Source organism: Typha angustifolia, chromosome 8 (assembly GCF_048772165.1).
Source record: "Typha angustifolia cultivar Huaian chromosome 8, ASM4877216v1, whole genome shotgun sequence".
In the NCBI taxonomy this organism is placed as follows: domain Eukaryota; kingdom Viridiplantae; phylum Streptophyta; class Magnoliopsida; order Poales; family Typhaceae; genus Typha; species Typha angustifolia.
The window spans coordinates 2,415,340-2,434,935 of NC_133246.1; the positions used below are offsets into that span (position 1 = coordinate 2,415,340).

The window sequence follows — 19,596 nt, forward strand, 5'->3', positions numbered from 1 at the left end:
ACCTATGAAGTTGGATCGGTGTCAATGCAACAAGTCCACAGACTCACTGTTCTGCTCTTTATGTAATCAATCACAAGAGAGAGGGAAGTGATTTTGAAAGTCTTCTACAAATGCTGCAAGTTGAAGATTGCAGAGTAAAGACAATTAGATTAAGTAATGATTGAAGGGGGAAACATGATTCGAAGCTAATTCATTTTCTATGTTGATGTTGGCCTAGCTCCTTTGAAGGCTGTGGTAGATTAAAACAATAAATACTCTAATATAGTAGCATAGAGATAAGATCGTCTACTTCCTAATCAACGTGCCTCTTGTAACAGATGACTGTTCATTGACAACATAGTCATCTTCTGTTTTTTATTTGTAAGAGATATACACCCCACCATGCAGACATGCGTGCATAGATGCATGTATTCATGAGTGAAAGATTTGGCAGCTCCACAATTAATGAATTTTATGCTTCAAAACGTAGTTACCCTCAAACTTTGACGTACGTAATAAGTTGATTTGTAGGAACACTCACTAGAACTCTATGATGCCATATTATGATTATACTTTTTAATTTCACTCCAAATTGTGGGCAGATGTCGACACAATCATTTTGAATAATCTTATCCTGTTGAATAGATTCTAATAGAGTGGGACATTAGGTTGAATAATCTTATCAGCATGAATATCTAACCTACGAGCAAAGTTGATCACCTTGCTTGAAAGCAAATGCAAAATGGCATGTTACATAGAAGAGACTTTCTTTTTCTTCTTTTTCACAATACCTACTATTTTTTTCAGCAGAACTTCAGTGTAAACTTATCCCCTGTGCAACTACAACTTGCAAAAAAGATGAGATGCCTATTGAAACTAATCAAGGGAGGCTTTTGGTTTAAATGTTAATGTGCAATGATGGAGATGAAGGTGGTGTTTAATACCAGCAGGTGAGGACCACCATCTTGCTAATAACAACCATTTGGGTGGCTTTTGTGTATTGAGCTATTAAAGTTCAAATCTCCCTGGCCCCCAGCTATTCTGATCCTCCCACTTTTGAGTAGTTCCAAAAGGGTATGCCTGCTCTTTCTTCACAGATGGTGAAATGGACTATTAAGGCTTATTGCCTTTCAAAGTGCAAGAAAAGAGGAGGAGATCTAAAGAAAATCTAGTGGCCCACCTCTGTTTCTAGTAGGGTAAGTCCTTGGTCTCCCGATGGCTTGGTTGTGGTGGAGAGAACAATATGAAAGTGATCAGAATATGTAAGATCAAATCTATATTGGGATCACAATGTGTACCCTGTCAGTCACTTTAAAGTAAGGCATCTTAGATGGTTTCTCACTTAGGCCCTTGGATTGCGTGATAAGAAAAAAAAATTAAGATCGGAATAATAAGAAGACTTATTTTAAAAAAAAAAAATTCTAATTTTCTATTTGTTGTTCGGTTATATATAAAAAAAAAAAAAAAAAAATATATATATATATATATATATATATAATTGCTCAAATAAAAAATATGGGATAAGATGGTATTTATTTGTGATTATTTGAGTTTTGGATACAAATAGAAAATCAGTTTAAAATTACATAGAATTGTAACTTAATTTTACAATCGTTTATATTGTCTTATCACAAATAACTTCATAATTCATGGCCAAAAATATATTGTAACTTAATTCGTTATCATTTGAATATAGATACCATCACAGATTGATATAATATCGAAACATGTTAGTCACACATTGCAATTCAGTAATATATTTAGGATTATATTTAGAATATATTATGATATGTTTATAGAAGCCATTTTTGGTCCTTTCTTTTTTGTGCACATTGGCATAACAATATTCATTTTATAGCAGAAAGCCATCTCTGTCGCATTTTGGACTTTCTTTTTCTCAGCATTTTATCGAGAATAATCCGTCATTTCCTCTTGTCATTTTGAAAGGAACGTTGACAGAACGTCTGCAATTTCTATCTTTTGACTAAAATGTCTTTATCCTAAGATTGTGATCTAACTAATCCTCAAAGATTCTTATTCCGAATAGATGTCTTAATTTGATAATTTCAGTCTGCAGATTTTTTGAGTGTTCCACTGAGATTTAAATATTTAATTGCATCATTTCAAATATCTGGGTTTACCACAATTCACTGTAATTTCTCCATTACCAACACTTCTGCTTTCCTAAATGAAGTTTTTTGATCCAAACTGTTTTGTTTCAGTGATGATGAACTTCTTACTGCAATTCCATGTATTTACTGTTCTTCCTACTCTTGCTCCTTTTTATTCCAGCTTGATGACAGATGAGAGAAGAATTATTGTTTTAGAATGGAATCAATGAATTTAAATAGGTTCAGTATTGATATCTTGAGATATTTTGGGTTCGGTTCAAAGTACTTGTCCCCTAGATTTTTGAAGAAAAAAGGGTATAATTTTGAGGTTGATGCTTAAGCATGGATATCTTCACAATTAAATTTGTTAAATTATGTGTCTGTTTAGATGTCTGAATTAGGTTGGATATTAATGAATCAAATGAGTGCTCTAAAATATCATTAATAGCTTATACTACATGTACCAGTGATTTTGTTTGTTGTTTGGTTAATAAAATTTCCATGGATGAAGTTAAAACCTTATAAATTATATATTCTACATTTATGCCTTTTTTTTCTATATATAAATATGCTTTATCTTAAAATAATATATTATTAAGAATATTAAAATATCAAAATTTTCATATATTTAATGATGTTTTAGAGCAAATTAATAGATAAGGAAGAGAGATGTGATTGCATTATTATTTGTTATTTAAGCAATAAAAAATACTATTCTAATTTGAATATATTTATACTTTCTACATTTGATTCTACATATTAGTGCTTGTAACAGAACAACACTTTTAAATATTATAATATTTTATATTCGACAATAGAAAAATTGTATTGTATATAGAAAATATCTATTTGATTTTATCTTATAAAATATGAGATTACTAATAATATTAAAATATTTACATAGTAAATATATTATTTTATCCTCGAATACAATATTTATTTTGAAAAATTATTAGTTTATTATATTACACTTTTGAACTTATTCGTGTATTAAAATAAATTGTACTTATTTTCGTGGAAATTAAATTATTAGCATTTCTACTTTTTAAGTTGATTTTTATTTTTTTAGTGTAAATATAAATATATTTTTATTATTATATCCAATTAAGTACTATACTTTTAACAAATTTCTAATATATATACCTCATGTTTAAGAATTTAGAATTTAAATTAAATTTGATTATTATTATTATGTGATGTGATGTGATATTATATTGAGGAGTATCCTGCAATTCGTTCTGCTCGATATATTTACGGTTGATTTCACTCGATCCATGACTAAAAAAATAGTATATTAAGCAATGTTACTAACTGTCTCGTACTTTTCCAGGGTAAGATTTCCTGTGTGTTTCTAAGACAACCCATTTTGTCTTAAATGCAACATATATCAGCTATAGATTTGATAAGCCAAAATATTTATAGCTTGCCATGATTTAGACCACATATTATATAGGCTGATGAGCTCCAAAATGTTTTTAGCCCGGAAGCTTCACTGAATCATGGCTTTATCCAAAATGAATGTGTAGAACAGTAGAAGTCCCCCCAAATAATGGTGCTTCAAGATCTATATCTTTCCTTGAAAATGACCCAACTCATCAGAATTTACCTCAGGGATGGCTAGCCATCCATCTTTAGGAGTTGTAGATCTTCAAAATGTTGTGCCACTCTTATCATATATGCTGACAGTATTTTTGCCTGGAAGCTTCAATCATGCATGGCTTTATCCCCCAAATAATGGTGCTTCAAGATCTATGTATGTCCCTTCCTTGAAAATGATCCAACTCATCAAAATTGACTCAGGGATGGCTTCAAGCCATCTTTATGAGCTGTAGATCTTCAAAATGTCATGCCACTCATTTGCAGAAGTCAATTGTTCTCTTGATTTGCCTCAGAATGCCAAATTTACAAGTAGTAAAAGTTCCAACCTTTTCTCTTGGTTTGGACTAACGTGATTAATTCTCTTGGTTGGTGATGCCATAAAGGTGAAGGCTTGAGGATAGAAAGCATAATAAAGAAAGAGAATAGAAAATTGGCAGTACTGTTAGGAATGTAACAAGACTATGGACGAGCCCAAGTTCAATCACGCAAAAAGAAGGAAATTTTAAAAAAAGGGTTGGCATTTGCCAATTGCACAAAGTTCACAGATTCAACCCAGAAAATCTATGGGTATCCTCTTGGATGGGTGGTGGCCAATCATCATCACTGTGGCTGGGGTTCCTGGCCACAACAGTAACTAGCGGAGTATAGTTAGTGCAAAGGATTTGGTTCCTGGGGCTATCAACTCTTTCTTCTATCTTATTGCACCATCCATGCCATGCATCTGTCAGTTTGTTTAACTTAGACGGTAAGATCTTTTCCTTTACTAGAAGTCTGTCCTTCATAACCATCTGATATTCTATGTACAACCTTGAGAGAGAGGATTGAGACGATGAGGGTCACATGATTTCATCCTTCATGCCTGGATTTGTAATCCAAATACGATTTGAAACCGGGGCCTGGACTTTAACTTAACTTCCCCATACTGGATCCTATAAATAGAGACACCTATAGCAAAAGGCACAGGAGAGTTCTGTTTCTGCTGTCCTTTCTCCCTCTCCTTGACACTGTGGGTGGTTGATTGGTTTCATTTCCTCTTCATTCTGGGTATACAAGATATAGATTTTGTAGGGAGTTGGGTCTCTGTGGTACAGGTGAGAGAGCATATTAAAAGAGAGAATAGATGTAGTTGCATATCACATGGGATCCTATAGGTATGTGACAGCTTCTCCTTTTGGGTGTTTTTAGTGCTACCCCTTATCTCTTCTTCTGTTCTTCATCAAACCTCTCAGCTGTGTAAACCTCTCAGTTCCTTCTATAAGGCTTCTTTGTCTCGTTCATCATCACCTTCTTCCTCTCAGCTTCTGTTTTCATTTACTTGAAGAGTGTCCCTTCCTCTCTTCCCTTGTTCTCCTCTGTGTTCTCTTAGACTCTTACTCATAAATATGCACATGCTCTGATCCTTCTCCAGATCTGTTGGGCTATGCATTTACCCTGTAAAAGAGGTCCTTGCATGTTTTTGTAGGTGGAGGCAGAAAACCTTCTAAAGGATAAGCAATTCTTTTTGCATTAGAAGAGTTGTTTCTCTTTCTCACCTTCCTATAATAATATAAGTACAGTAAATCTAGTTCTATCACCTTCTGTCTCTCTTTGCTGGTTGAGAAATTTGAACACATTTGAGCCCATGGAGTTTGCTCTGTTCTGTACTAGAGTTAATGTCCTGGTCCTCCTCCTAGCTCTCTGCACTCCATACAAGTTCATCCAGAGCCCTATGGATTTTGGCCCCTTGAACCTTCTCCAGGCCACCAATATTTCATCGCTCGACTTTGGAAGGCTTCTCTTCAACTCTCCTTCTGCAGTCCTGAGGCCCCAGTCCCCTGGGGACATCTCTATGCTTCTCAGCTTCCTCTCTGCTTCATCCTTCAGTAAGGTCACAGTTGCAGCAAGAGGAGCAGGCCACTCCATCCATGGCCAAGCTCAAGCTCTTGATGGGATTGTTGTTGAAATGGACTCCATCGTTTCCTCCATAGAAATCTACAAGAAAGAAGAAGGAGAAAATGGCTTCTCCTATGCAGATGTCAGTGGTGGTGCTCTCTGGATTGAGCTTTTAGAGGAAAGTTTGAAGTTTGGGCTGGCTCCAAGGTCTTGGACTGACTATCTCTATCTTAGCATTGGTGGAACTCTTTCCAATGGCGGAATTAGCGGCCAGACTTTTAAACATGGTCCTCAGATCAGCAATGTCCTTCAACTAGATGTGGTGACAGGTAAACGAAGAAGAAGAAGAAGAAGAAGAAGAAGAAGAAGAAGAAGAAGAATTTAACTCTTCACTTGTTATCTTCTGTTATGTTTTGAGAGTGGATTTCCTTCTATTGTTTTGTAGGAAAAGGAGAGCTCGTGACATGCTCACCGACCAAAAGCCCAGACCTTTTCTATGCAGTTCTTGGTGGGCTAGGCCAGTTTGGCATTATTACAAAAGCAAGGATCATACTTCAAGAAGCCCCTGACAAGGTAAATCCCAAAGGCTTCTATTTTTCTGATTAATAGTTAGTTTCCAACCCCATACTATTCTTTGTGTTCTAATGCATTGGATAATGTTTGACATCCTTAGGTGAAATGGGTCAGAGCCTTTTATGATGACTTCCATACCTTCACCAAAGACCAAGAGTTGTTGGTCTCAATGCCAGACTTGGTAGACTATGTTGAGGGATTCATAGTTCTCAATGAGCAATCTCTCCATGGTTCCTTCATTGCCTTCCCTGCCCATCTGGACTTCATCCCTGCGTTTGGCTCAAAAGGGCACTCCAAATTGTACTACTGCCTAGAGTTTGCTGTCCATGACTACAATGTCAAAGACATCAATGTAGAAAAGGTGAAGTCCCTTGCCTACGGCTACCCATAGTTCAAGACTAACTAAAAGGTCTAAAGTCTCATGGGCATCCCCTGTTTCAGGTTGTGGAGGACATCTCAAGGCAAATTAGCTACCTGCCATCCCATCTATACAGTGTGGAGGTCTCCTACTTCGATTTCCTCAACAGGGTGAGGATGGAAGAGATGAGCCTGAGGAGGAGAGGCCTTTGGGACGTTCCCCATCCTTGGCTCAACATGTTTGTGCCCAAGTCTGGGATCACAGAGTTCAAGGACTTACTGATGGACAACATCTCCCCAGATGACTTTAAGGGCCCTATTCTCATATACCCTCTTCTTAGAGACAAGTAAGAATAATAATTCACACTTAACCACCAGTTTATTTCTTTTCTCTTCCATGTTCTTGTCATGCCATGATATATATATATATATATATAAATTCTTACCATAACGAGCTTACCTACTTCACAATATGGGTATCTTCTGTTCTGCTTTATGGATACAATTTTTTATGTCTACTTATTCACTAGTGGATTGTTTCTTCCATTTTGAGTATGGCCTATACTATATAGTTCCAGTGCAAGTAAAGGCCAAAAGGCCAGAGAGTAGAGACATAGCTTTGCCTCCCCTCCCCCCTCTACAATATAGTAGAGAGAATCCATGCTTATTGGTTGCAGTAGTGTAGTAGGTGGGCAGCTGCCTCGGTTCGTGTGCAGGAGAATAAGATCGCCTTATTTAATGATGTGATAATAATGTAATGCCTCCAAATTTACACTCTTTCTGGTGGTCCAATAAAAATGGTTCTGCACCAGTGACCGAGGTCAAACATCACAGTAGCAATGCTAAAAGGTTTTCTATTCCTTTCATCCATCAGGAAAGAGAAGCTATCCGTAGAAACTCGAAAGTGACTCTTTTCGTAGATTTAGTATTATTTTATACTCAATTTCTAAAATCAGTAACACTCAGAGGTGACAAATAGTAGGAGGAGATCAAACGTTGATATCTTAATAATTAAATTGATAGAACAGTCGAAAAAGGATTGACACATTTTAACCGACCTCTATTCCTGCATCTTGTTAAGTAATTTAGCAATTCAAATTGTTCTTTCCCTCCAAATCTCCATTGAGCAATGGCAATTGTATTGACAATTACATAATATGTAATTGCAGGTGGGACACCAACACATCAGTGGTACTACCAAAGGAGGAGGCTACCGCCGGTGAGGAACCGGTGATGTACGTCGTCGGGGTGCTCCAGTCCGCCAACCCGTCTGATTGCTCCGAAAGTTGCCTCTGTGAGATCCTTCGCCGCCACCGCCGGGTGGTAGAAACCGCCACCACCGGACCGCGTATTGGTGCAAAGCAATACCTAGCCCACCACCCCTCCCCGGCGCAATGGCGCAACCACTTCGGCCGACAGTGGGATCGGTTCGCGGCCCGCAAGTCCCGGTTCGATCCACTTTGCATACTTGGGCCGGGCCAAGGCATCTTCCCTAGGATCTACTCTGCCACCTCCTTTATTTGATCTAAAACCTCTATGTGCATCTAGAAAAACTTTCACTCTGGAAATTATGGATATGGGATTGGGGGTTACTGTGATCCTGCTGTTACTACTATGTCCTATTTTCACATTTTTGGACCAAAGAAGAAGGGGAATTTGGAATTTTGTACATGGTGGGGAGATAAAACTGGAGCAAAACTCTCTCTATATATATTTTTCATATGAATACACGAAGTTGGTTGTTGTTTCAAATTTGGTGCTCCTCTGCTTGGGCTTTATGTCTACGTCAGATGGCATAGATTTCTAAGTAGATATGAGATCATTTTTTAAAGAGATTCGTGATCCACCTGTCACTGCAGGAAAATTTGTGCCGTTTTAGGGAGACCGGCAAAAGAATTAGATTTCATACACTTGGACATTATTATAGTCTTACTTAGCCGCCCATTAAGATGTCGGACCACAAAAACTTATACCCGCTTGCTCGAGTTAATGACTAATCCATCCATATTGAGTTTAATCCACTAAGGTGGTGGGGCCTCCCAACGGTAGCTATACTTCAAATAATTGGGCCCAAAGTCCAGCTTAAACAAATGAGCCCAACTTATAAGGAGGGCACGAGTCACGGCGCGGATCGATCACATCGTTAGTAGAACTTGAATGGCACCGTGAGGGTTTTTTTCTTTCCCTTTCTTCCGTCGTCTGTTCCTTTCTCTTCTAGAGCTTTCTCGTCTCCCCCGTTCTCCTCTCAACATGGCCTTCTCCTCCTACACCGCCGCTGCTGTCATCCTCGCCGCGGTATTCTCACTCCTCTCCCCTGCTTCCGCTCGCCCCGGCGTTGCATTTCATCCCTGTAACATCCTCCTCATCTCATTCTCCGCCGATAACAACATCGCCGACGCCTACTTCTTTCGCCACCCATCCGCCATCGTCTCGATTTACCGCGTTATCACCCCATTCCACCCTTCCCCAGTCGATCTCGACCGTGAGGTCCTGATCCGCCGCGCCAATCTCCCGGCCGCCGCCGAGAAAGTCGGCGTCAGCTCGCCGCGCAATCGCGCTAAGGATGTCGTCGTCGTCGCCGCCGGTCTCCTCTTTGGCTTCGGCTGCGGTGCCGTCACCGCCGCCGTCATGTATCTCGCGTGGTCCCTTGTCGCCGATCGCTACGAGATCTACGAGGAGGAGGACGATGACGACGAGTGCCCGAAGAAGGCGGGATATGTTCAAATTCCTGCCGCCGACATGGATACGGTGAAAGAAGGGTATGGGAAGAATTAGGTTTAGGGTTTCACAATAAAGTCAAGAGTTCGGGGTTGAGGAACACAGTGTATAGGTGATTACGTAAGTATCATGGGAAATATATATGTGTTTGTGCTGACCTACACGATTCCTAACGAGTTCCTTTCACATTCCTGTGCTTCTGGCTACTGACATGGTTGGTGAATTTGCTGTTTCTTTATTTATGTCGTTCTGATTAGTTTTTGAGGGTTTTTAAATTGGTTTGCTTCACTGAATTTGTTATTCATAGTGTTTCTTTGTTGATCCCCATTTTTAAGTTTCTGCACCTTTTAGTTTGATGATATCGTCTATAATTGCTCTGAATTGTGAATGTAATGCCATAGGGGTAGCACGAGCAGGAGTGTTATGTCTTGAAGTAGTTGAATTTTGCATGATATGGTTCTCAATTTCAGTTGTGGTAGCAAAATTATTTCATGCTGCAGAATTTAACTTTGTAATTATTTACTTATTTGTTCTTACCTTGGGGAACAGTAGTTGATTTTCTTTGTAATTTCACATGCTTTTATCATGCCAAAAGTTTCCTATGGTCTACAATTCGCCATTTAGTTGAGATTATCAGTGTTTGACGAATAATACTCGCTGTCAGTAGTCTTTATTGTTCTTTTTTGTAGAGCATCTCTTGCCTGCCTTTCATGGATAGTTCTCTCTTTCATGAAAACAGCATTTGAAAATACTAGTAAAAATATAAACAAGTTGTCCTATAAAGACAAATGTTTAACATGCATTTTTGGATTTGGGTTATTGTGTTTGAAGTGCTAAATGTTATTGGATAATAGTAAACAGTAGAATTCACATAGAATAGTTCTATTATGGAAGTGTCTGATTGACTAGTTTAACATGAGAGCTTACATGTGATTTTTGTGATAGTTGGTCTATTCCCAGCTATTGCAGATTAAGTATCATTTATAGTCTGCATTGAATAGAATGAGACCATGATACATTTACTTCCTACCTAAATCACCTTAATCGTTATTGCCTGCAGCACCTTTGAAGGCATACATCACGCAAAAGATGTATATAAGTATGTAAGCTATTGTAATGATGTAAATTACATTGAATGTCTGATTGCAATTAATATTTCTCGAGAACAATATAACCTCAATTATGCACTATATCTTCTATTCTATTGATTGCCTTCCAAATTCCATCTTCTTTATTCTTTCTAAAGTTCATTTGCTTTGTTTCGTCTGTATTTTCAATATTGACATGTATTAGGATTGGTGAATTTTGGTTTTAAATTGATGCGAATTGGATCAGGTCGGATCAAATCAATAGGGATATTAGGCTCGATGAATTGAGTCTATTTATTTTTTAGTTAATTTATGTTTATCTCTTATGTAAGCCTTTAAGTCAAGTTTAGTCAAATTATTTAAACCCTTAAGGTAAGCTTAGTTAAGTCATGTATGTCTTTAAGACAAGTTTAATTAAGTTATATAAATCTTTAAAACAAATTTTAATTCGAGTCATGTAAGTCTTTTTGGGTTAGTCATAGTAGAACTCGTTATATCCAACTTATATATATAGGAGCGGGTCAATCTCCTTTTTTAATCATCCATTGAATCCAAGTATTGAGAAATTACTTTAGCCTTAAATGTATCTCAGGAGTAAGAGTAAGATAATTTAAAGGTAGAAGTAAATTAATTGTATCCGTTTATTTTTCTAAGAGTATATTTAACTTAGAACCCTAATTCTACTTTCAAATTTTATCCATTATCAAAAAATGCATTTAACTTGGTCGTTGGTTCTCGACACCACATTTATCTTGCAGTGAATTACAATAAACATGCTGAGGTTAACACTTCAATGATTTGCATCCTAGCCTAATTGAAGATAGTGAAGTAAAAGTTGGGTTTGAGATTAGTAATTGGAACATGGAATTTGTATAGTTTACTAACAACTTAACTGTGGTAGGTTTAGGACTTGCTGTCTAATTGATTCAGACTTCAGATGTCTCAGAAGATAATGTGGATTAAGATGTGTTTCATGTTACTGTTTCATTGAGTTCAGATTGGCTGGCAGATCATTAGGTTGAGAAATGGACCTTATAGAGTTATAGTGTAGTCCTGGTCAAATTGTTGCAGGGCCAACATTTGTTTCCTTTTTTTTCCTCGATCTGTTTAATTGATAGTTCAGTCAAAGGAAAAAAAGGGACTTTTTGCACATTGCAAGGGATCTGTGAATATAGCTAGTATTTGCTTGATGAATAACTGTTCAGGTAATGGAGCCTGATGTACGCTTACATTTGAAGCCCAGTAGAATTGAACTTGGCTTAGGTTTCTACTGTCTGGTGCAGTATCTAGAGTCCATTGAACTTTGATATGGGTCAGTCTTATTGTTAAGTAAAATAGTTTGTGCTACAAATATCTTAGATGCCATATCTTTAAGAGTAAGTTGAATCTCTCGTGTAGGGCCATAGAAAGAGAGAAGGCAATAGTGTTGTTAGCCTGATGTTACTTGTGATGTGGAACCTCTATTAGCCCGTCATTTATGAGTACTACAGAACAATATTTATTGACACTACATTGATGAACATAAAGCTGTTTACTTAATGCTGTACCATCCTGCTTGCTTGTCCTCCTTTCTTTTTTATACCCAGATGTCATTCATGCTGATTATTACATCTATAAATGCTGTTGTTGCCTATATTTATGCAGAGAGAATTGGTAGGATCTTCCAATCCTACTGATGTTACTCATTGTTTGTTCTCCTTAATTTTATTTAAACAGCAATTGGGTGGCTTTTAAAACATGATAGCAACTGCAATTTTTAATCCAACAAAGTTATTTGTGTTGGTTTAGATACTTGGAGTATAATGAAGCAATGATATTGTTGTCCCTTTGGAATAATGCAATTGACGCAAAATTTGGAAGAGTATCTATCATGTTGATTCCAAACCATGTTGATATATTATTTCAGTGTAAAGTCTATCAAATTTAACCCTAATAATTAGGGAGAATTAAATCTATTGTCTTTATCTTAGAGTATATCTTTTATACACAGAGCAAAATATTTGAGGATTAAGGATGAGAACATCAAATTAGACATTACTGGCTCAATTACTCTAATAGAAGATGAAGGTCAAGGTCAAGGTCGATCTCACTCGTATCAGAACCACAGGATACACACACCACGTGGCATCCCACTGCCGCTCGCCAGGCTGGTCGGACAACGTCCTCTTCCGACCCTCGGGTTTATTCGTTCCCTGGAACGCCGTACTTCCGTGCGGAGGTCGGCGGGTGACGGCGCTGGCGCTGCCGCTGCCGCTGCCGCAGCTCCGGATCCCGTCCGACCTCCCTGACCACGTCAGCTTCTAAGGGATTCGTTTCGTGCCCGTTTGACTTCTCGATATAGATCGCTTCGGATTGCGTGCAGAAGATCTGCTTCGCTCTCCCAAGTATACGATCCTCTCATCATATCGCTCACCTTGGTCAAATACTATCCTTTTACGTCTATTCTTTCTCTCGTCGATAAGAAATAATGATCACAAAATGAGAAATTAAAAATTAAAAATTAGAAAACCACCCCATAAACGAATATATATATATATATATATATATACCCACGTATGAGATGGGTCTGTCTCTCTACAAGTCAGCCCTGCGTCACCACACACACCGTAGAGACATAGATAAGCTCCGTTCAGAAGTGTATCTTTAAAAATCGTGCTTATTTATTACCCAGATACGGTGGCTAGCTCCGTCTCCGTGACAGAGATTTATTAGAGATTTAGAGAGAGAATGCAAGGGAAACAAATCACCACCGTATCGTAGCAGTCGCAACCCGATTCGGCCCCTGCCTCGAGATACGCGCTCTCATCTCTATATCTCTCTCTCTCTATATATATGTATCTCTCTCTTTATATGTGCTTGTGTGAGGCTCAGTTAGTCGGCAATTTATATTAACGCTCTTCTTCTCCGGCCGGCAATGGCGACGAGGGGCGAGGGGCGGAGCACCGCCGGGGGCGACCGGAACCAGGACGAGGAGCCGCACGTGATGGCCGTGGACGATAGCTCGGTGGATCGCGCCGTCATCGCCAATCTCCTCCGCAACTCGAAATATCGCGGTACGGACTTTACAATAATATATATATATATATACTTATATATTTGCTTCACTGTTCTTAATTTGCATGTGGCAGTGACCACTGTGGATAGTGGGAAGAGAGCTCTCGAATTGCTGGGCTTGGTACGCCGTTCCTATTCCAGAATTAATATCTACAAATTTTGAGGAAAATATATATATATGCATATATACATTATATATTATAAATAATTCTCTAACGTAGGAGCCAAATGTGAATATGATCATCACGGATTACTGCATGCCGGAGATGACAGGGTATGATCTCCTCAAGAAAGTCAAGGTAACCAATTCGAATTCTTTTTATTTCTTTTATTTATTTTTTTAAAAAGAAACCTGAACATTTACTCGGTCTGCCTGCTGCCGTTTTGATTGATGGTAGGAATCATCCAACCTGAGGGAGATCCCCGTGGTGATCATGTCCTCCGAGAACGTCCCTACAAGGATCAACAGGTTTGTTTCGGAATAATGGTTTGAATATTTTTTCAAACAAAATTTTGAATTCATAATGGTTTAAAATTTTCAGGTGCTTGGAGGAGGGAGCCGAAGATTTCCTGCTGAAGCCCGTCCGGCCGTCCGATGTGTCTCGCTTGTGCAGCCGTGTGCTGCGGTAATGGCCGTCCGATCCGGTGATCGTCTTTGATAGATGGAAACAAAAAAAACACTATATATATATATATTAAAAGTGATGTTTTGGTTGTGGTGGTTCTTTTTGTGGGACTTTCTTTTTGGTGGAACTGCAAAGAAATAATATGCACAAAGAAAAAGGCCCCAAATTGGAGAAGGGGGATTTGGGAATGTTTGTTTCTAATTGTGGACATTTATGCCTCTCTTTGTGACAAATACCCTTGGCAAGCTAATCTCTGCGATTATAGACTTATAATGTTTAGTATGGGTGGTAAGTTACTAACCGTTAACGAGAATGTTAGGAAAAACAAAGAGAGTTGATTATTCTCATAATAATAAATACTGATTTGATAATGGTGGGAAGTGCAGAAATATAAAGTTAAAATGGATGAACTTTTGGTGCATTTCTAATTTGTACAACAAGAAGGATTATACAGTACTTGAGGTAGGCATCTCAACAACAAGAAGAAGAAAGGTCCATGTTTATAAGTTGCTACTTCTTTCGCACAGGCTGCTGTCACGATATATATGCCACTTCTGGTATCTCTGATGTCCGGTTATGACCGGCCGCAGTCGAGGAGCATTTGTGCAGTCGGAACAGCAGCACCCTCTTAATTCTTTCACGCATGAGCTGCAAGATCTGATGGAGATGGAAGATTGCTAAATCTCTGTACACTTAAAAACAGTATGGCAACTAATTAGAAGGTGGCAATAGCTTACAGATAGAGCCGATTGCAGTCGATATTTGCACAATTTCGATGCCTAAAATCAAGCAGCTGTGATTCACATACATAGCATCTTGCAAGGAGACTTCTTTCGGAAATCCGCTGTGCACTTTCCTCAGCGTCTTCACCAGGCTTGTAGGTAGAGGGGGGTAAGGAAAGACGCGAATCAAAGACGAATAGATTTCCCACCCATGCAGTAGGACCTTCACTCTTGAGGTAATTAGACACTCCGCCACTCAAAGTATAAAGGTTGTGGAAACCTTTTTGTCTGAATCAAAAGCCCAGAAAGGGTTAGTGAAAGATTATGATATAGTGGTTTGCGAAAGTAACAAAAAGATTAGATACCTAAGAATTGTAGAATACACATCGCACCGTATCCCACCAGTGCAGTACATTAGTATGTCTGTTTTCGCTTTGTCGATTCCGATCAGAGGATCTGAAGTGTCTATCTGCATTTAGAAAAATAGAATTTTATCTTGCCCAATAGATAAGAAAGAAGATAACAAGAAACAGGAAATGAGACTAGCATGACAAGAATAGTAACTTTCGACTACTCAATCTTCAGCAATCAGCATCAAAAGGCAGAATCGTTGATATTTCTATTGCATTTCTTCTAAATCAAGCAAAATTTAATTGGAAATTATGCTGGCAATTGTGACAATAAGGACAGGCTTGACAAGATTTTAGGTTGTAATCAGAGTGACAATAAGGACAGGTTAATTACCTGTTTGACCATGAAACATCTGACAATTATTTTACTTTCCAGTTTCTACATGTAACAAGCAGTTGAGCAAATAGATCACCATGATATCTTAGATCCAGATCAGATCAACTAAAGACAATGTGCTCTCTTCAAGCATAATCTTGCAAAGGAAGATGATAAGAAGCCTATTGGACATGATTAGAAAGCACAGCCTCAAGTCAATAGGATACAAGGCCAGGACACAGAGGTGATGACATAAAAATATCATAATCTCGCGAGTAGAAAAGAGAAAAAGACTCTCGCAGAAGGAAGACAGAGAATGCAGTGTCAATTCCATCTAAAAAGAATGCAGTGTCAATTCCATCTAAAAGGTTTGCATCTTATTGGTACAGATCGAGAAGCTCTTAAGTTAAAAACCGTCCTTGTCAATTACATCTACAGAGCTATATGCAGATATTTGTTGAAAACATGACCATACCTCTTGCTCAGAGAGCCCAAAAGAAGTGGTTCTAAAACAATCCACATTAGGGCGCTCAGCTCCTTGAAAATGGCCAATGTCCCACTCATAGCCTGCTTGCAGAAAATTTTGGAAACAAGTAAATAGATAAGTACAAGGTTCCAAATGATCATTCTAGTGCTATCAGTAGAATGGCAAAAGTTAAAACTGACATACCACATATAAGGAGAATAAAGAAAAAGGCTCTGATTATATGGAATAAAGTTGTACTTCTTTATGGTTAATCTTGCATTTGACAGTTCATTAGAATATAATCATCAGATGACATGAGAATAACTATTATATATTAATCTATGACTGAGGACGCAGCCACAATGCCATCTCATGGACATCAAAATAATTCATAGAGGACACCATAATTGACAGCAAAAAGAATATAAAGATACTTGCCATTTCTAACATCCAGTAGCAGAGATTTCCTATTGGAGACTGAACTATCTGTTTCATGTGCAGATTTATCAACATTGTTCCTCGTTTGCAACCTTTCCCTCCATTCAGATGGAGTCAATGGTGTAGCTCGCATTGTTGGTTTCAATAAAGGAAGGTGAGAGATACCTCCTTCCAACTGAAGAATATGGTCCTCAGGTTAATAAATTCTGATGAGACATCAAGTAATAACACAATAGCAACCAAAAATCAAATAATGAAATGATAAAAAAAAAGTTATTTATGACCAAGATATTTATGAAATAAACTAATCAATTGAGCTGATGGAATAGAACTGCTGGATGACATAATCGTATTATAGGTAGAGATGTTTCAAATGCAAAAGTTTTAAAGTGAGGATTTCAGATTATGATAAAGTCCCTGTACAATTTGAGACACCACATATTCATGCACTCCTAATCTAGTGGAAAACATAGTTTTGGGAAGTTGCAAAAATAACAGGAAGTAATAAATAGTAATGTTGTGTTAGGGCGCCTTTGTCCAGGTGACTGGAGAGAACCTATCTGAGAAAGCAGCAGTCTTAGGTACAGTACCACCAATTCAAAGTTCATCATGAGCTTTCTGTAAATAAGAAGTTGCTGAACCATCAATTAGCTAGGGAATTCAAAACATCCACATGAATTTGCAAAATAGGTCATGAAGTTAGCCAGGATTTGCTCCTAACATCTGCCTTCTACAAGAGACTTGTCTGTCCCATCCTCCAAATCATGTACAACCTTTACGACATCAACCAGACCAGCAACCTACCTAAACAATATGATGCGATGTGTAACTGGAAAAATTAACATCAAGTATGCAAAACTTTGTGCTTGCCAAAAGATATCTATCAAGGATAAGAATGAACGGAGCTTGTGAAATATGCAATATAGGGCAAAACGATGTGTACATGACACCCCTAACATGCAGTGCTGTATACTTATGCATCACTTTGTGTGGGATCACCCATAAACTTCTAACACATCCTTCAACAGATTGTCTTACCTTCTTGAAGGCATCATGTAAGAGAACAAAAAAATCTAATTTAGAGCATTCATGATCTAAAACCTTCCAAAAAGATCTAGGACTAGTATGCACTAAGAAACAGTTTATATTGCTTGCCTGTACAAGTGAAGGTTTATACCGCAGTTTCAGTCGAGGAAAAGCATGCCCACTTAAAGCTGGTGAAGTCTGGACCAAGATATCAGAAAACCGAGGGTCTTCTTTGAGCCAGTCAACGTATGACATTGCATCGTTTTCTGGACCACTGTACTGTAATGATGTTAAATGTTAGCATCAACATATGGCCTAGTTATTAACTCCAACACAATTATGACATAAAAGGAATTCACAACGTGAACAAGTGTTCAATTTAACGGAAACTATGACACCAAGTGTGCTTTGGCATCTACTGCATATATGCTTCTCCAAAACATAAAATGTGATTGCAATCAAAGACTAAGAAAAGTTCTTGATTTAAAATCAAGAAAAGTTACACCGGAATAATCTAAGATCCCAGAACAGTCAAAAGCTTAGCTAAAATCACAGAGCAGCTAGGATTCTTTTTTTCCCCTTTTTTTGAAACATTCCATATTTGATATTTATGACTGATCATTTTGCAAGAAGTTTATAAAGACATGGCGCATGCCAAAAGATTATTTATCAATTTTTTGACTTAAGTATACTTACATTGATACATTCGCTACAATTTTCTTTTATCTGGACATTTCATTTTAGTTTCAAAATCATTGGGACCTCAAATCTGAAACAAAACCAATCTGGCTTTTGTTGCTCTTCCTATTTCCAATTATAATAGGATAGACCAATAGACACACAACATTTCAAATAAAAGCCTACCTCTAAGTAGGACAAAATCATTCATTAGTATATTAGTACATTACCATGTCGTATGGACCAAGATGCATATAATACATAAATGTACCTGTGCATTAATCCCTTGCTCATTTACATATATGCGACCATGTATATCACGTCCCTGGTAAGAGCAATGTAGATTATAAGTGTTTCTATTCAATGGTGAAATAGATTCTCAAGTCTTATTTAAGTTGAATTATCTGAGGCTTGAGCCCAATAAAAGAACAAATCAACTTTTATTAAAATAAAATCTAATAAACCAACATTGTTTGCTTAGCAAACGCTAAACAGAATGAGTAAAAAATTGCAGATTGCATGAAAAATGAAACAAACACAATACCCGAACATCTTCAAGACGCTAAGTACACTAGAAAAACCAGACTAAGCTTTCACTAGCCAAATCAGATAACTTAGAGAGTTTTACAACCACAAATCCTTCTTAAGTAAATCATATGCTTCGTTTAACATTCACTAGCTCGAATACATAAATCATGATTGTCAGACCAAAATTTAATTTACACAATAGTAAAGAGATTCTAATCCATATCTAAGTGTTCATGCAATTGATTTAGTTTTCCATAATTTTTTGCAATATCAACATCGACAGAGGTAAGACAAGGTGCGTAAGAAGACCCGTGCCTCTTCTTATGTGTTATCTCCTGGTTCTTATGTACAGAATCAAACCAAGGTACCAACTTGGGCGACTTTTAGAGAACAATTAGTCACGAAAAGAACCGTGTGAAAGAGGAGAAAGGATAATAAAACAAAACCTGGAGGAAAGATAGATGATTGGAGACCTCGGCTTGTGGGTCTTCGATGAATACGAACTTATAGAAGTTGACAACCAAGAAATCGTCCTTGCCCGAGCCTTCCCCTCCATAAAAATCGCAAGAGGAAGACAACCCACTTCGCGGTTCGCCTCCCCGCCTCGAGATTGCACGGGAGAAGCAACGGAGACCCCTCGGGCTTCTCCTTCCTCTTACAGGAGAGGATAAATGGACAGGAAAAGAGAAAGAGGAAGGGAATGGAGCTCTGAGATGAAGACAGCAATGGCGATGAATAGAGGAGGGAGATAATACAAGAAGATGGCCGCGATAACAATGGATGCCGCTCCCTATCGCCATCCTCGACTCCTCCTCGTCTATCTGCAAGGCTGCAAATTTGGAGTGGAGCCAGAAACTAAAGATAGTGAGAGGGAGCAGGAGCGGGAATTTTACATTTAGGTCCTCAAAGTAAATCCTTCGATGAGAAATAAACATCTATTTTAGGGCTTTAAATGCAAAAGAACGCGACCAAACCGATGCCGACTTTCATGATTGCATCTTTCAAATATAATTCGCTCTCTACTAAATTGGATTC

General features: G+C 37.9%; 4 protein-coding genes across 4 annotated transcripts; 3 read left to right on the forward strand and 1 right to left on the reverse strand.

Moving 5' to 3' along the window:
- The first annotated feature begins 4,325 nt into the window (after window positions 1–4,325).
- On the forward strand, window positions 4,326–8,243 carry LOC140764272 (cytokinin dehydrogenase 3-like). Its single transcript, XM_073102743.1, has 5 exons — window positions 4,326–5,890; window positions 6,007–6,134; window positions 6,235–6,495; window positions 6,576–6,838; window positions 7,661–8,243. Exons 1-5 carry the CDS (start codon window positions 5,311–5,313, stop codon window positions 8,013–8,015), a joined length of 1,587 nt encoding a protein of 528 aa, XP_072958844.1. The 5' UTR covers window positions 4,326–5,310; the 3' UTR covers window positions 8,016–8,243.
- A 401-nt stretch (window positions 8,244–8,644) lies between these two features.
- On the forward strand, window positions 8,645–9,557 carry LOC140764739 (uncharacterized). The gene has a single exon (XM_073103468.1). The coding sequence runs from the start codon at window positions 8,742–8,744 to the stop codon at window positions 9,264–9,266; it is 525 nt and encodes a 174-aa protein (XP_072959569.1). The 5' UTR covers window positions 8,645–8,741; the 3' UTR covers window positions 9,267–9,557.
- A 3,416-nt stretch (window positions 9,558–12,973) lies between these two features.
- On the forward strand, window positions 12,974–14,134 carry LOC140764740 (two-component response regulator ORR5-like). The gene is made up of 5 exons (XM_073103469.1): window positions 12,974–13,350; window positions 13,426–13,472; window positions 13,573–13,650; window positions 13,750–13,820; window positions 13,894–14,134. Exons 1-5 carry the CDS (start codon window positions 13,212–13,214, stop codon window positions 13,979–13,981), a joined length of 423 nt encoding a protein of 140 aa, XP_072959570.1. The 5' UTR covers window positions 12,974–13,211; the 3' UTR covers window positions 13,982–14,134.
- A 183-nt stretch (window positions 14,135–14,317) lies between these two features.
- On the reverse strand, window positions 14,318–19,423 carry LOC140764735 (rhodanese-like domain-containing protein 8, chloroplastic). The gene is made up of 8 exons (XM_073103466.1): window positions 19,008–19,423; window positions 18,305–18,358; window positions 17,485–17,634; window positions 16,330–16,504; window positions 15,901–15,992; window positions 15,065–15,168; window positions 14,715–14,987; window positions 14,318–14,634 (listed from the first exon to the last, which is right to left on the reverse strand). The coding sequence occupies exons 1-8, from the start codon at window positions 19,359–19,361 to the stop codon at window positions 14,478–14,480; spliced, it is 1,359 nt and encodes a 452-aa protein (XP_072959567.1). The 5' UTR covers window positions 19,362–19,423; the 3' UTR covers window positions 14,318–14,477.
- Between the last annotated feature and the right edge of the window lie 173 nt (window positions 19,424–19,596).

Bases quoted from the DNA above. Each gene is read 5' to 3' on its own strand.
- LOC140764272 (XM_073102743.1), top strand. From the start codon at position 5,311: ATGGAGTTTGCTCTGTTCTGTACTAGAGTTAATGTCCTGGTCCTCCTC. The intron at 5,891-6,006 runs GTAAACGAAGAA...ATTGTTTTGTAG, and splicing joins TCAACTAGATGTGGTGACAG to GAAAAGGAGAGCTCGTGACA. The intron at 6,496-6,575 runs GTGAAGTCCCTT...CCCCTGTTTCAG, and splicing joins AAGACATCAATGTAGAAAAG to GTTGTGGAGGACATCTCAAG.
- LOC140764735 (XM_073103466.1), bottom strand. From the start codon at position 19,361: ATGGCGATAGGGAGCGGCATCCATTGTTATCGCGGCCATCTTCTTGTA. The intron at 17,635-18,304 runs GTACATTTATGT...ACATCATTACAG, and splicing joins AGCAAGGGATTAATGCACAG to TACAGTGGTCCAGAAAACGA. The intron at 15,169-15,900 runs GTATGGTCATGT...TTCTAAATGCAG, and splicing joins TTGGGCTCTCTGAGCAAGAG to ATAGACACTTCAGATCCTCT.
- LOC140764739 (XM_073103468.1), top strand. From the start codon at position 8,742: ATGGCCTTCTCCTCCTACACCGCCGCTGCTGTCATCCTCGCCGCGGTA.
- LOC140764740 (XM_073103469.1), top strand. From the start codon at position 13,212: ATGGCGACGAGGGGCGAGGGGCGGAGCACCGCCGGGGGCGACCGGAAC. The intron at 13,651-13,749 runs GTAACCAATTCG...GATTGATGGTAG, and splicing joins ATCTCCTCAAGAAAGTCAAG to GAATCATCCAACCTGAGGGA. The intron at 13,821-13,893 runs GTTTGTTTCGGA...TAAAATTTTCAG, and splicing joins GTCCCTACAAGGATCAACAG to GTGCTTGGAGGAGGGAGCCG.